General features: G+C 39.6%; 1 protein-coding gene and 1 non-coding gene across 2 annotated transcripts in view; both read left to right on the top strand.

Moving 5' to 3' along the window:
• Positions 1–2718: 2718 nt before the first annotated feature.
• The window catches only part of Kiaa1210 (KIAA1210 ortholog), a 41837-nt gene continuing 31094 nt past the window's right edge, over positions 2719–13461 (top strand). The window contains exons 1-2 of the mRNA XM_077106489.1: positions 2719–2779; positions 8801–8969. Of these exons, the coding sequence (XP_076962604.1) occupies positions 2719–2779; positions 8801–8969 (230 nt within the window). The remainder of the gene's footprint in view (positions 2780–8800; positions 8970–13461) is intronic.
• Positions 3912–4043, top strand: LOC143639574 (small nucleolar RNA SNORA61). Its single transcript, XR_013154722.1, has one exon. It is a non-coding gene; the product is annotated as a small nucleolar RNA SNORA61 (small nucleolar RNA).

Below are 13461 nucleotides of genomic sequence, written 5' to 3'. Positions count from 1 at the left end.
AACTATGAATCCATCAATGGATCAGTCTACGATGAGATCAGAGCCTGAATGATACAATCACCTTCCAAAGACTTTACTGCTGGACATAACTGCATTGGGGACCAAACCTTAAGCACATATGACTTTGGAGGACTGTCTAGTTCCAAACCATATCAGGAAGCAAGGTTCTATTTAGTAAGGTCAGCCTGAGAACAAAAAGAAAGAACTTCTGTCAGGGATGGTGGCTTTTAAGTAGGAAGAGAAACCCCTTTCTCTTCTGTGAGTGTCCTGGCCTAGTCCAACTGAATGAAAATCCACACCCAGGGTTCATATGGCTGGGACTCCTGGGAATATGCTCTATGCATCAAGGATTAGAAGGACCCAAGAATGTTCTGCACAAGCGAATCACCCAGGGAAGGGTGAGGCCCACCTGGCTGGAGAAGAGGGCAGGTTCTGCTAAATTGAGAACAAGGGAGTTTCTCCACCAAAATGAGTCCTTCTCTGTCTCCACTAGCATGCCTCTATTTCTATTGCCGACTACAGAAGCAGCTCTTAGATTACTTCCCTTTCTTTTATTGAATTTATGCACTCATCCAACAAATATTTATAGAGTCTGCTATTCCCCTCGCATTGTATGTCAAATCCTCCAGTAAATCCTGTGACTTCCATTCTAGGTGATGGAAGAATCAGTGGTGAATGGAATAGACAAAACTCCTGACTTCATGGTGTGTATATTCTAGTAACATAAACAGATGAGAAACTAGCAAATAAGTTATTAATACGGGATATAATTAGGCTGGGGTTGTGGCTCAAGTGGTAGAATGCTCACCTAGCATGTGTGAGGCACTGGGTTCAATCCTCAGCACCATATAAAAATAAAATAAAGATATTGTATCCACCTAAAACTAAAAAAATAAATATTTTAAAAATATGGGATATAATTTCAGGTAGTGAGAAGTGCTGTGAAGATATTGATAAAGGACAATGGGATGGAGAAATGGGGGTGCTCTAACTAGGATGATGATGGAAGTGCTCACCAAGGGGAGTAATACTGAATGTGTGAATGCTACATACAACTGTCTTGGGAAAGAGCCCTCCAGGCAAGGGAGCAGCTAATGTAAAGATCCTGAGATTTATAACTCAAAGAACAAATTAAAAAAAATAGATCCTGAGATTGAAAGAGTCTTGGTATATTGGAGCCAAGGGACAAGGTAGGAGAGTAGCAGGCTTGGTGGGTCAGTGGGGAAATGGACATAGAGCCAGATCACATAAGACCCATGGTAAGAGGCTGGGATTTTACTCTGAGCTTAATGACAAGTCACTGACTGGGAGAGGAGGAGTTTGAGTAAGGGGTTCATGCAAATGATGTGGCAGCTTAGTATAAAAAGGATTTAAAATACATCATTAATGTAGAAATAACATTTTGGTTATATTGGACTAAATAAAATATATTATTAAATGTGATCCCACCTGATTATTATTAACATTACTTTTAAAAATGTGGTCACTAGAAAATTTAAAATTACATATATGGCTTGTAATTATGCTAATGTTGACATTGCTGTTTAATGTGACTGGTCTAGGAAATGATTGTAAATGACAGAGAAGGCCAAGGACAGAGCCTTGATGATACAACATTTCAAAGTCAGGGAGAGGCTCAAGATTCAGAAAAGGAGACTGAGAAGGAACAACCAATAAGGTAAGCAGAAAATTGGGGGAGTGTGATGTTCCAAAAGGCAAGTGATAAAATTATTCAAAAAAGGAGGAGTGCCCAAAAGAAAAGTCAGAAGCTTCCAGAAGGTGAGGCAACTGCTGAATTTAACAAGAGCAGTTTTAGTGGTGGGTTTTGGAAGCAGTTGGCTTTGGAAGCCTGGTTGGATGGAGAGTTATCAAGAGCATAGAAAGTAAGGACCTAATACAGTGAGTATGGATAACTCTTTTGTTGAGTTTTGCTTTAAAAAGAAGCAGACAGCTGTTGTGGTAATAGGAAGAGAGATTGAAATCACAGGGAGGTTGGTGTGTTTTGTTGGGGGAGAGACAGTTCCACATGTCCCAGCTGAGGGGATGATGGTGGTGTTATCCTTAGGGCCTTTAGGATTTGGTTGGGGAAATAAGGCAAGCATGCCAGAAAGAATTTCAGACAATCTAAACTCTAGGGTTAGATTGAATGGTTCTCTTAGTGCTCTAGGGGTTTGGATGCTGTCACAATGCCCTCTTTGTTTTGCCTTTTGTCTTCCAGAGTTTTCTCTTTAATGGTTATTTTCTTTTCTTCTAACACCAAATGTGGTGGGTTAAGAGCAATGTCAGCCTAGTATGACCTGGTGTTTTGGGTTACAGGCTCCTTTTCTATGGGCTTCCATAAAACTCAGAGATAGTTTATTTTCCCAACATCTAAAAAGTCTTCCTTAGTGACAGGAAGTAGGGATACTGCCATGTTTATTACAATGGCCAGGAAAATAGTAGGGATTTTTAATCTGTCACCCCCAAAAGCCCTATCACCCTAGCCCCAAATAAGACATTTCCTATGTCTATGCATTTGTCAATTCTGGACATTTCATATTAACAGAATCATTGTCTTTTTAAGAGTCCAATTCTCCCTAATGGTGATTCTACTTGTACATTTTTTGAATAGTTTCAGAATCTAACTGAAGCATAAGGAGTAGGGTGAAACAACAGAAGATCCTGGATATCAAACAATGATCTTTCTCTTGCTCTGTATTTTCTTTTAGTGATCCTAGTATGGCTGAGTCACTAACTGATGTTCCTAGCTGTACAGAAATTGTGGAGACCAGCGATGAGGGTAAGTCACTCAATAAAATCATGATAACTAAAACTAGATTTACTGTGTCCAGCTCCTAGGAAAAAGAACCAAGTTGTAAAGCTCCTAGGAAAAAGAACCAAGTTTTAAGAAAATAAGTTCATATGAAATTTCTAATAACATTAGACTGACTTCATATATACTTTTCAGTTTTCTAATCTTTTCTCTGTCATCTCCAACTCTGATGGTCTGTCGGTGTGTCTGCAATCTTCTTTGGAAAAAAAAAATCAGAATAGCCCATGACTTGACAGGTTCAACTGAGGTTTTATGGTAGATAGTAATCCATGTTTAACAAATGGAGGAATTTGGGATCTTAGGAGTAAAGGGGGATAGGAACAAAAGATCCCACCTCACACTTCTGTTAAATAAGATTCAATTTACAAAAAAATTCTCTTTTACAAAACTTACCAGATATATATTCATTGTCTAAATTGTGGTTCCTTCTCTGAGTGACAGGTGTCATAAATGGAGTAGTAGAAAAGGAGATAAAAGTGACAAATAGTGATAAGATTTTGCTATACACACACAATAGAGAAAGACACAAAGTGAGACATTGCTTTTAAAGTCAGAACTGAATTTAACAGTGGATTGGTTATTCTTCAGGTTGTTTTTTCTTTTTGCTGAGTTTTCTTTAGTTGTATATGGTGCAGAAGACTTTGTCAAGAAGGACAGAGAGATTGGAACCTCCTTGTGACTTCCTGGAGGTCTGACTTCACTTAATATTTGGGTCAAGGGATGCTGAGGTTGGTCACCGATCCTTAAATGCAAGACTTGTGTCTTCTTCATCTCTTTGATGCTGCTGCTTAGTTTTAAGTCTCAGAGAGAGTGATCAGGCACTCCAAAATATTTAATAAGTGAATGGATGAGTAAATGAATGAAAGGTCTCCTGACCAAGGCAGACCCAACTACCAAGCCAATGGATCTATTGTTGAGCTAGACAAATGCCTACAGAAAAAGGTGAGTGTACATTAAGGAAATGCCTTTTCTCTGTTCTCAAGATTCTTTCAAGATAAAAGATTTAGGTATATTTTTAGAACTAGTCAGTGCTGGCCAGAGAATAAGATGGCTACTAGGAGGTTAAAGGGGAGAAAGGTTAGTAAGACATGTTTTCTTTAACCTCTCGTTCCCTTTCTCATCAGCTCTGAACACTGGTCATGGTGTTTGCAAAAGAAGGACAAGTCATACTGAAGTTGACCTCAAAGTTTTGCAGTTTGGTACATAGTATGTGAGCTAATTTCAAGCAGGGTAAAAGATGTTTTCTTTTCAGGTAGCAATGGTTGTTCCATTTTTAAAGCTAAATTCAACCTAGATGGGCTGCCTACATGTATCGTGGATAAGCAAATATATAACTAAAAAGCAACAATTTCTTCTTTGGATTTAGCTGTGATTTCTTTGGGTTATTTTCTGGCATGTAACATGCTGTAGGCTTTCATGGGTGATAATACTGAAAGCTATTTGCTGTTTGGGAATACACAGTCCTTGAGCTTGGACAGAGAAGTCAATGGCTTTGTTATAGGAGAAGTCCAGATAACTGTTAGCTCTCAGTTTTCAGTTCACTGACCATGACTGCTATTCTTTTTGGTGGCATAAGTTGCCCAGTATATAGGTGGCCTATGTAAACATTGCTGAATACAAATATGGATTTTGATTCCAACCTGCTGTTTAGGCCTATCTATTCTTTGTACTTTTATTAATTTTTGAAAGGCAGACTTTACAGGGCTCAACTTCTGGTAGTATAAAGGCAACACTTTAAAAAGAAAGCTTGAAATGCTTAATTATGGGTGCTGGGGCTGGGGCTCAGCAGTAGAATGCTTACCTTGCACATGGTAAAGCACTGGGTTCGATCCTCAGTACCACATAAAAATAAATAAACAACAACAACAAAAAAGAAATGCATTTGAATGTATGTCAACCATGTTGAATTCCATCAGGGTTTCAAAAGCAGCATAGTACTGGGTGTGGTGGCACACTCCTGTAATCCCAGTTGTTCAGGAGGCTGAGGCAGGAGGATTGCAAGTTTGAGGCCAGCCTTAGCAACTTAGTGAGGCTCTGAGCAACTAGAGAGACCATGTCTCAAAATAAAAAATAAAAAGGGCTGGGAATGTGGTTCAATGGATTCAACCCAATGCACTCCTGGGTTCAATCTCCAGTACCCTACTCCCCACCAAAAAATAAATAAATAAATAAATAAATAAATAAATAAATAAATAACATAGCATGTGGATTGTTCCCAGATTTGCATCTCATTTCCAGAGCTGAGACCAGAGCTCATCTCCGTACCTGGAGACCTATTGAAGTCAGGATTACTGGGGTGTTTTAATCAAAAGCAAACTGAAGAGGCTGGGGATATAGGTTTGTGGTAGATTGCTTGCCTAGCATGTGTGAGGCCCTGGGTGTGATCCCCAGTACTGGGAGAAAAGAAGTTAAAAAAAAAAACAGAATGAAGATTTAGACTCCTGCAACTGACATATTATGCCTGGCCATGGCAACAGGTTGTTCACTAAGGATGTGATCTCACTGCTCTGAATCAACAAGCTGCTAATCCACCATGTTTGGCAGTTACCTTCTCTCTGTGTTGCCCAACTCCATGCTTACAAAAGCTATGTGACTTCCATACTATATGGAATGGAAGCATTCTTTTCTTCTAGGGCCATGATTGAAAAGACACACATTGCTTAAGCTGTTTTGAATCTTTGTGGGAAATAAGTTCTTTTTTCCTTATCAACAAAGAATGAAAACTTGGGAGAAAATTGGAATATATGTATGTTCAATTTTAGTACATGCTACAATCACAAGTCACAAGCCATTTTCTTAATTCAGAAACATAAAAATCTTAGTGCATAGTTTTGTCTGTTTGTACAATGATCATGTTTGGTAAATTTGGTTTCACAGCCTGAAGAGGTAAGTGGAAATGCTTTATTCAGCTATTCAGTGATTATAGATTGTGGAGCTACTGGCTGTTGATTCTCCTTTCTTTGTCTTTGCTGATTTATGAGAAGTAGGTTTGCAACTCCAAATTCTCTAGCTTTGCCCTCCTCTCTTCCATTCTGGGGGTTTGAAGCAAGAGAGACAATAGTCACTGTGTTCCCAAACCTAGTGAATGTTCAGACCATTCTTTATACTATGTTCTGAGCATAAAGGTTCGGAGGCCTGGAGGATACCCACTTGTTAAGAATCAATAAAGCTTGTTCCTTCTGTTTGGAAAATGGCAGTATCTCCCAAGGTTAAAATGTAGCATGCTGCTTTCTGTTTGTGAGAGACCTTCTGCCCAACTCATCCTCCTTGGGTGGGAATTACTTACCAGTGTGTTGGAGGTGGTTCAGGCTGGCTTGGGAGATGGGGCCCATCTCCTTCCCAAATGTCATGTTGGTAGCTTCAAGTTGGTCATAGTGGAAGTGTATTTGCACCACATCAATAGGCAAATAATAGGTATCAAGGAATTTTCCCAGAGAGTTTGTTGTGAAGTATTTTCTAGCATCAAACTGTGAAATTGTCATTATATTAATGAGAATTTTACAAAAATCCTCACAATTCCATAGGTTTTAGAAACCATTTGGAGGTGAGGAGATTAAGACAGAAGGCCAAAGAGCAAAATAGAGATGATTTTGAACCAGCCTACTCTATGCTGTATACCTCCTAGAACTTTCACATGAAATCTTCATGGTGGTTTATGAGGTTAAAGGTCATTTTAAATATACCCAGATGTGGGGACAGTAACTAAGATATAGGGACCATATCTTATTCCTTTCTCATTGACACCTAGAACAGAGTAAGTGTTTGACCTTAATAAATATTTTTGAATAGATGAATGAATTAGTGGACAGACTAGAGAATATTCAGATGCAAAACTCATTGTGATAACAGTCAAGTTTTATTTGTCTAGAGAAAAGAGGCATGAATTAGTACAGATTGGTGGGAAACTAGATTTAATGGCATCGTTGAAGGTTAGGAAACTGACTTTTTCTTTCTCCTGGTACTGGGAATTGGACCCAGGGGTACTCTACCACTGAGCTACATCCCTAGTCCTTTTTATTTATTTATTTTTTGAGATAAGATCTTGTTAAATTGCTGAGGCTGGCCACATATTTGAAATTCTCTGGCCTCAGCCTCCTGAGTCACTTGGATTACAAGTATGAGCCACCATGCCCAGCTTAGAAACCTTTCTAATAGGAGTAATTAATATATAAATAGGTCATAGCATTTCAGAGCTAGAGGGAACCCTAGGTAGCATTTCCAAAATTGCATTTTGCCAGATATTCTGCTTATGTGCATTTGGGAGACCATATTGTTGCCCAGTTTCTTCATTAAACATAGAAAATTTTTTTAATTTTGTTTTTATTTTTTCTCCACTTTTATTGGTGCATTAATTTGTACACAATGGTGGGATTTGTTGTAATATATTAGTACATGCACACAACATAACAATATAATTTGGCCAATATCTCTCCCAAGCGCTTTCCTCCTTCCTCCCATCCTTCCATCCCCTGGTACCTTTCTTCTATTCAACTGACCTCCCTTTTCTACACATTAGCATTTTGAAGTTTCAGCAAAGTCTTATTGGAAAGCAATGAACTTTGTCTAATTCAACATTTCCCAGATTGCCTGGTTGGCAGATCCCCTTTTCACATAACAAAATTTTAGAGCATGCCTCTGAACACACTTTGGGAGATGCTGAGCCAGTGTAATCCCTTGTTTTCCTGAGTCCCATAGGGATTGAGTGACTTACCCAGGGTAAAGTCACAGAGCCTACTGATATCAGACTCAAGCCTAGGATTTCAGATTCTTGGGTGCTACTTTCCATTATACCATCACACTTTTCAAAATGGCAGCTATATTGAAAACTCCCTAGTACAGACCTCTCACCACCACTGCAGCACTGCTATGCTGGTGAGGCCTTCCAGAGACCAGATTGCTGAATATTGAAATGAGACACCTGAGTTGGTAAATCATTGCACTGAGAAAAATAAGAGCTAATTCTTTCCCTCTGAAGAATGTAGGTTGAGTCCCCTCCCCTTCTTCTCTTCTGCTGATATAGATATGTACATGTGTTTATTAGGAAATTAAAGAAAGCCCAAACAGAGAGAGCCTTAGGGACATTTAAAGCTCACATTTCTCACTGTTGCCCTAGTACTTATTATAGGATGGAGCAAACGTTCATTTATCTGCAAATGCAAAGGGCAATAATTGTGTAGATAAATCCAAACCAAGTAGCAATAGTTGAACAACATGCACAGCAGTACACACTCTCACACATACACATGCATACACACACACACAGACAAACACACTTTGAAAAGCCCTTTGTTACCTGAGTTTGACATAGCTTTTGCACAGGCAGCTTCTTCACCTGGAAAACCCTTTCTTCTTTCCCATTCCCAGTCCTCTCTCTTGCTCATAAACTCCTTCCTCAAGGGAGTGTTCATTCACCATACCAGCCAATGGCACTCACACTTTAGGTCTGCATTTTTTCAGCACATAGTCTGGGTGGTATCAGCTCCTGCTTAGATTTCTTAGGGTTTGAAAGTGGTTTTCACATGTGTGAACTTGGCTCTTCCACTGGATTGCAGTCACTCCAGCTACCAGTGTGGTATCTGGGAGGTGCCAAGTGCTTCCATTGGCTCAATCATCACTTCACGCAAACGGAGTTCTTAAGAAAAGAAAGAGGTGTGTGTGCGTTCACTACTGTGTGTGTTGTTCAACTATTGCTGATTGGTTTGGATTTATCAGTGTGCATATTAATTAATGGTTGAAATTGAGAAGCAAGTGAATACCTCGTTTGACTTCAACAGAGGCTGCATAAAGCTATGGTTTGGGTTGCTTCTTTTGCCAGCATCTCAAATACTTGGTTACTGAGTTTCCAAGAGAGGTAAAAACCAAATGAAAGGTGCAGTGAGCCCTGGGGGTGAGAGCCACAGTGTTTGTTTCAGTTTTGAAGGCTCTGTCTCCTTTCCTACCTTTCCTTCCTCTATCACACTCTGCCTCACTTTCATTTCTCATTTTCAGGAAAAAAGAAATCCAAATTTAAAGCCTTCAGGAGCTTTTTTGGCAAGAAAAAGAAAAAAGACCCTGATGACCTACAGGGAGGGAGACTCTTAAAGCCATGTTTGTCCAACAGCAATATTAACACCTCTTCTCTGAAGCAAGTTGATGATGACCAACCTGGTGAACCTAGGTAAGCTCAGGTAGGGGTGGGCAAAGGGACTGGGTTGGGATAAGGGCAAACAGCTATGTCTAGACCCTCCTTTGGCAAATTACCAATGGATATTTGGTCTTAGGGACTCTTGGCCTCCACGGTGCTAGGGATTGGGCTTGCAGCCATTGCCAAGGCAGCTGTGTCCAGTGCCTCTTTTTTGTGCACACATGTATGTTTGTTGTCTGGGTTAAGCATTCCAGTGGGTTAGAACATGGTCAACACACACTCCATTCCTCAGGAGCACTGGGTTAGAGGGTATAGACAGATCCAGAAACCCTTCCTGTACTAGCTAGAGTAACTCGAGATGTGGGGCCTACAGCTAATGAGGAACTAGAGGCCTATTTTGTACCATAAGTATGGCCTATGTCATTCAGAAGGTTTGGTCTGGTTTGCGTGCCTGGACTGTAAGCTGAAAATCTAGTCAAGGGGAGCCAGATCTCAAAATGAATGATTAAAATCCCAGATATTAAAGCCATGGAGTTGGAGGGGGGTGGGACTTGAGCATAAAAATCCTTGCATTGCCATAAAAGTATATAAGCAAGCAAGCAAGCCCAATCCCTTGCTCCCTCCACCCCAGTAGCCTAACTTGTCTCAAAGGGTATATGTGGAAGACTTTAAGCTACCACTGCCATTCCTATTCAGTTTTTTTTTAAATCTGCAGTGTCCTAATTTTAACATCTTATTGTGCTTTTTTATCTGGGCATCTAGTGCCCCCAGCTGTCCCTGGATCCATTGAATCTTTTTCTGTGAAGCTCTCTTGGAACTGTTCTCCTGGTCTTAAACTGCAGAATTCCTGGACTCCTGACAAAACTTACCAGTGCTGCCATTCATGTTCTCAAGGCTTTGCTTGATGGCAGTGGGACAGCTAGCTACCATGTTATGCTGCTCTTAATCCCTCCTTCCAACACTTCTGTGACATAATGGCCTGATAACATATATGGCTCCTTAAGAAAGACCTTAAAGAGTGCATTCAGAGTAAGGACTTTGTGGTAGCCTTGCCATGCAAGAGATGGTTTTGGATACAGAGGCTTCTTCCATATCTCATAAGTAATGACATTATAGACCATTGCTTTATAGACCATAACTATAAGTAAGACTAACACTGGCCTTGCTAAATACCAGAGAGTGAGGAGGAAGGGGTGTCCAGGTTTATTTTCATTGTCTCTGAAAATTCATTGGACTGTCTCTACCAAAGTTCTACAATCTCCCCTTCTTACTTGCAATTTCTGCTCCAAAATAATCCATTTACTCTGATGTATTCTCCATATTAAGAAGTGTGTGTTGCCTGGGGTTGTGGCTCAGTTGTAGAGCACTTGCTTAGCACATGTGAGGCATGAAACTATTGTGAAAAAAAAATCTTTAAGAACAAGAAGTATGTGTGTATGAGAGTGGGAGAGAGAAAGGGAAAGAGATTGATATCCTTCTGTAAGGAGCATAAATGAACAAAAAGAGGGCTGTCGATGTGGCTCAAGCGGTAACGCGCTCACCTGGCACACACGGGGCATTGGGTTCGATCCTCAGCACCACATAAAAATAAGGATGTTGTGTCCACCGAAAATTGAAAAATAAATATTAAAAGAATTATTATTCTCTCTCTCTCTCTCTCTCTCTCTCTCTCTCTCTCTCTCTCTCTCTCAAAAAAGAACATCACCTTGGGTTCTGAAGATCACCCCAACCCCAATCTCTTGCCTAATGTGCTAGGAATGAAACCCTGAAGAATTTAGGGAGATTAGCTTCATTTTTCATCTACTGAAACAACCAATTATAACCAAACGTATTGGCAGCTTTCTCCTGATCTGTACAATAGAACTAGTTATCTATTTCCAAGACTACATTAAGATGTATCTGATAGAATAGACAAATCCCATTCTTCATTTGATATCTTAATGGGTGTTGTAATGTTCTTTATTGCTCTTAATTAAGGTTGAGATTTTGTTTGGAGTTGTAGTTTCTTCCTCTTTCTTCTCCTCCTCCTCCTCCTCCTCTTCCTCCTTCTTCTCCTCCTCCTCTTCCTCTTCCTCCTCCTCCTCCACTTCTTCCTCCTTCTCCTCTACTTCCTCCTCCTCCTCCTCCACTTCCTCCTCCTCCTCCTCCACTTCCTCCTCCTCCTCCTCCACTTCCTCCTCCTCCTCCTCCTCCTCCTCCTCCTCTTCCTCCTCCTCCAGAGAGCAGATCAATGAATACCAGATATGTTGGGGGAAGGATTTTGGCTTCTTTTTTTAGTATTTTTTTAGTTGTGGATGGACACAATACTTTTTTAAAATTTTTATGTGGTGCTGAGGATCAAACCCAGTGCTTCATTATGCTAGGCAAGGATTTTACCACTGAGTTATGACCCCAGCCCAGAATTTTGGTTTCTGACAAACTTGGCCACAGCTGATATTAATGTCATCTCTTGATCAGGAAAAGTTTGGCACTATAGGACCAGTTCCACAGCTTCACTCTGGCTGATGCACAGCATGGAAATGAGAGTTTTCTAAGCCCACTTGCAGCCTGAGATTTCCTTTGGGTTTTTCTGCACAAAACACAGAAGGCAAGATAGTCACAGATGTTATACTGGTTCTCAGCCTGATTGGAGCCAGCAGGCCATAGAGCAGCACTGAATGAATGATATGTATGCATAATGAGTCTATGTGGGTATATACACATGTGAAAACAATCTTCTGTCAGTGCTAGATCAGTTACATATGCCCATTAAGTGTTAATCCAGAGAGTCACCTACTTTTTTTCTGGACTGCTGTTTTAGTAAAGCAGAGTGTGTTTCCTTTATTATCAGGGCCATTTGGATAGCTGAGTTTTGTAGGGATTAAGCACACCTGTGTGCAGGCCCCACAACCAGATAGGCTTACAGGGGCAGGGCTAATGCCAGCCCTATAATATCCAAATTGTTTCTCTAGTTACTATTTGTAGATAAATTTTTAAAAGTGCCGACCTACAATTATTGTTTTGTAATGAAGGTAATAAGCATAAAAGTATTCAAGTTTAAACAAATTTATTTTATCTAATTTTAAATCATTTCCATCCTTCCCTGAAGAAACCTTATACCATTAACCATCAGTCCCCATTCCCCTCTATCCCCATCCCTAAGGAACCATGAATCTACTCTCTTCCTCTGTAAATTCACTAATTCTCAACATTTCATATAAGTGGAATAATACAAAGGTCATCTTTATTTCACTTGGAATCTTTTCAAGGGTCGTCAATGTTGTTGCATGTAGCTTGCTCGCTTTCTTTTCCCTCCCCCTTCCTCCTATCCCTTCTCCTTTCCTCCCATCCTTTCTTGCCTCTTCCCTCCCTTCCTTCCTTCCTTCCTTCCTTTTTTTGATAGAGAGAGAGAGAGAGAGAGAGAGAGAGAGAGAGAGAGAGAGAGAGAGAGAGAGAGAGAGAGAGAATATTTAATATTTATTTATTTATTTTAGTTTTCGGGAGACACAACATCTTTGTTTGTATGTGATGCTGAGGATCGAACCCAGGCTGCATGCATGCCAGGCGAGCACGCTACCGCTTGAGCCACATCCTCAGCCCCCCTGCCTTCCTTTCATGCTTAATGTCATCTTTGCTATGCATATATGCATCTTCCCCACCTAATAGGAATAGCTTCATAATTTTGTATTTTTATTGGAATAGAATTCACATGCTATAAATCCTACCTTTTACATGTGTAGTAGCCATTATGATTCCCCAAGTTTAGAACATTATATCACTCCCCAAAGAAACCCTGTACCACTAGCAATAATTCTTCATGCCCCCCTCCTCTTACCAACTACTAGTCTGCTTTCTGTTTCAATGGATTTGCCTATTGTGAACATTTCTCATAAAGGGTATGATACAATACCTGACCTATTTTGACTGGCTTCTTTCGCTCTTTTAATGTTTTCAAGATTCATCCATGTTTTGGCATGCCTCTGAACCTCATTTCTTTTCCTACCAAATAGTATACCATTCCATGAATATATCATATTTTATCTATTTATCAGTTGATGGATATTTGGGTTGTTTCCACCCTTTGGCTATTATGAATAATGTTGCTATGAATATTTATATTCAAGTTTTGGGGTAATATATGTTTTTATTTCTCTTGGGTATATACTATGAGTGGAACTCCTGGGACAAATGATAGTTATATGCTTAACTTTTTGAGAGACCACCAGACTGTTTTTCAAAGTGGCTGTACCATTTTATACTCTCATTAGCAATATATGGGGTTTCAAAATTCTCCATGACCTTACCAGTAATAATTATCTGAAGCTTTGAGTTTATCTATTCTAGACATTTTAAAAATAGTATCTCATTATGGTTTTGATTTGAATTTCCTTGCTTATTAATGTGGTTGAGGATATTTTCATGTGTGTTAGCCAATTTTTGAAAAATTCCTATTTAGATATTTTTCATTTTAATTGGTTATTTATATTTTTATTATTGAATTACTTAAGAATTTAATAATAAATGTCCTTATTGGTAAGAGTTCTTA

This window comes from Callospermophilus lateralis, chromosome X, assembly GCF_048772815.1.
Source record: "Callospermophilus lateralis isolate mCalLat2 chromosome X, mCalLat2.hap1, whole genome shotgun sequence".
Taxonomy (NCBI): domain Eukaryota; kingdom Metazoa; phylum Chordata; class Mammalia; order Rodentia; family Sciuridae; genus Callospermophilus; species Callospermophilus lateralis.
This window is presented reverse-complemented; position numbering and strand designations above follow the sequence as displayed.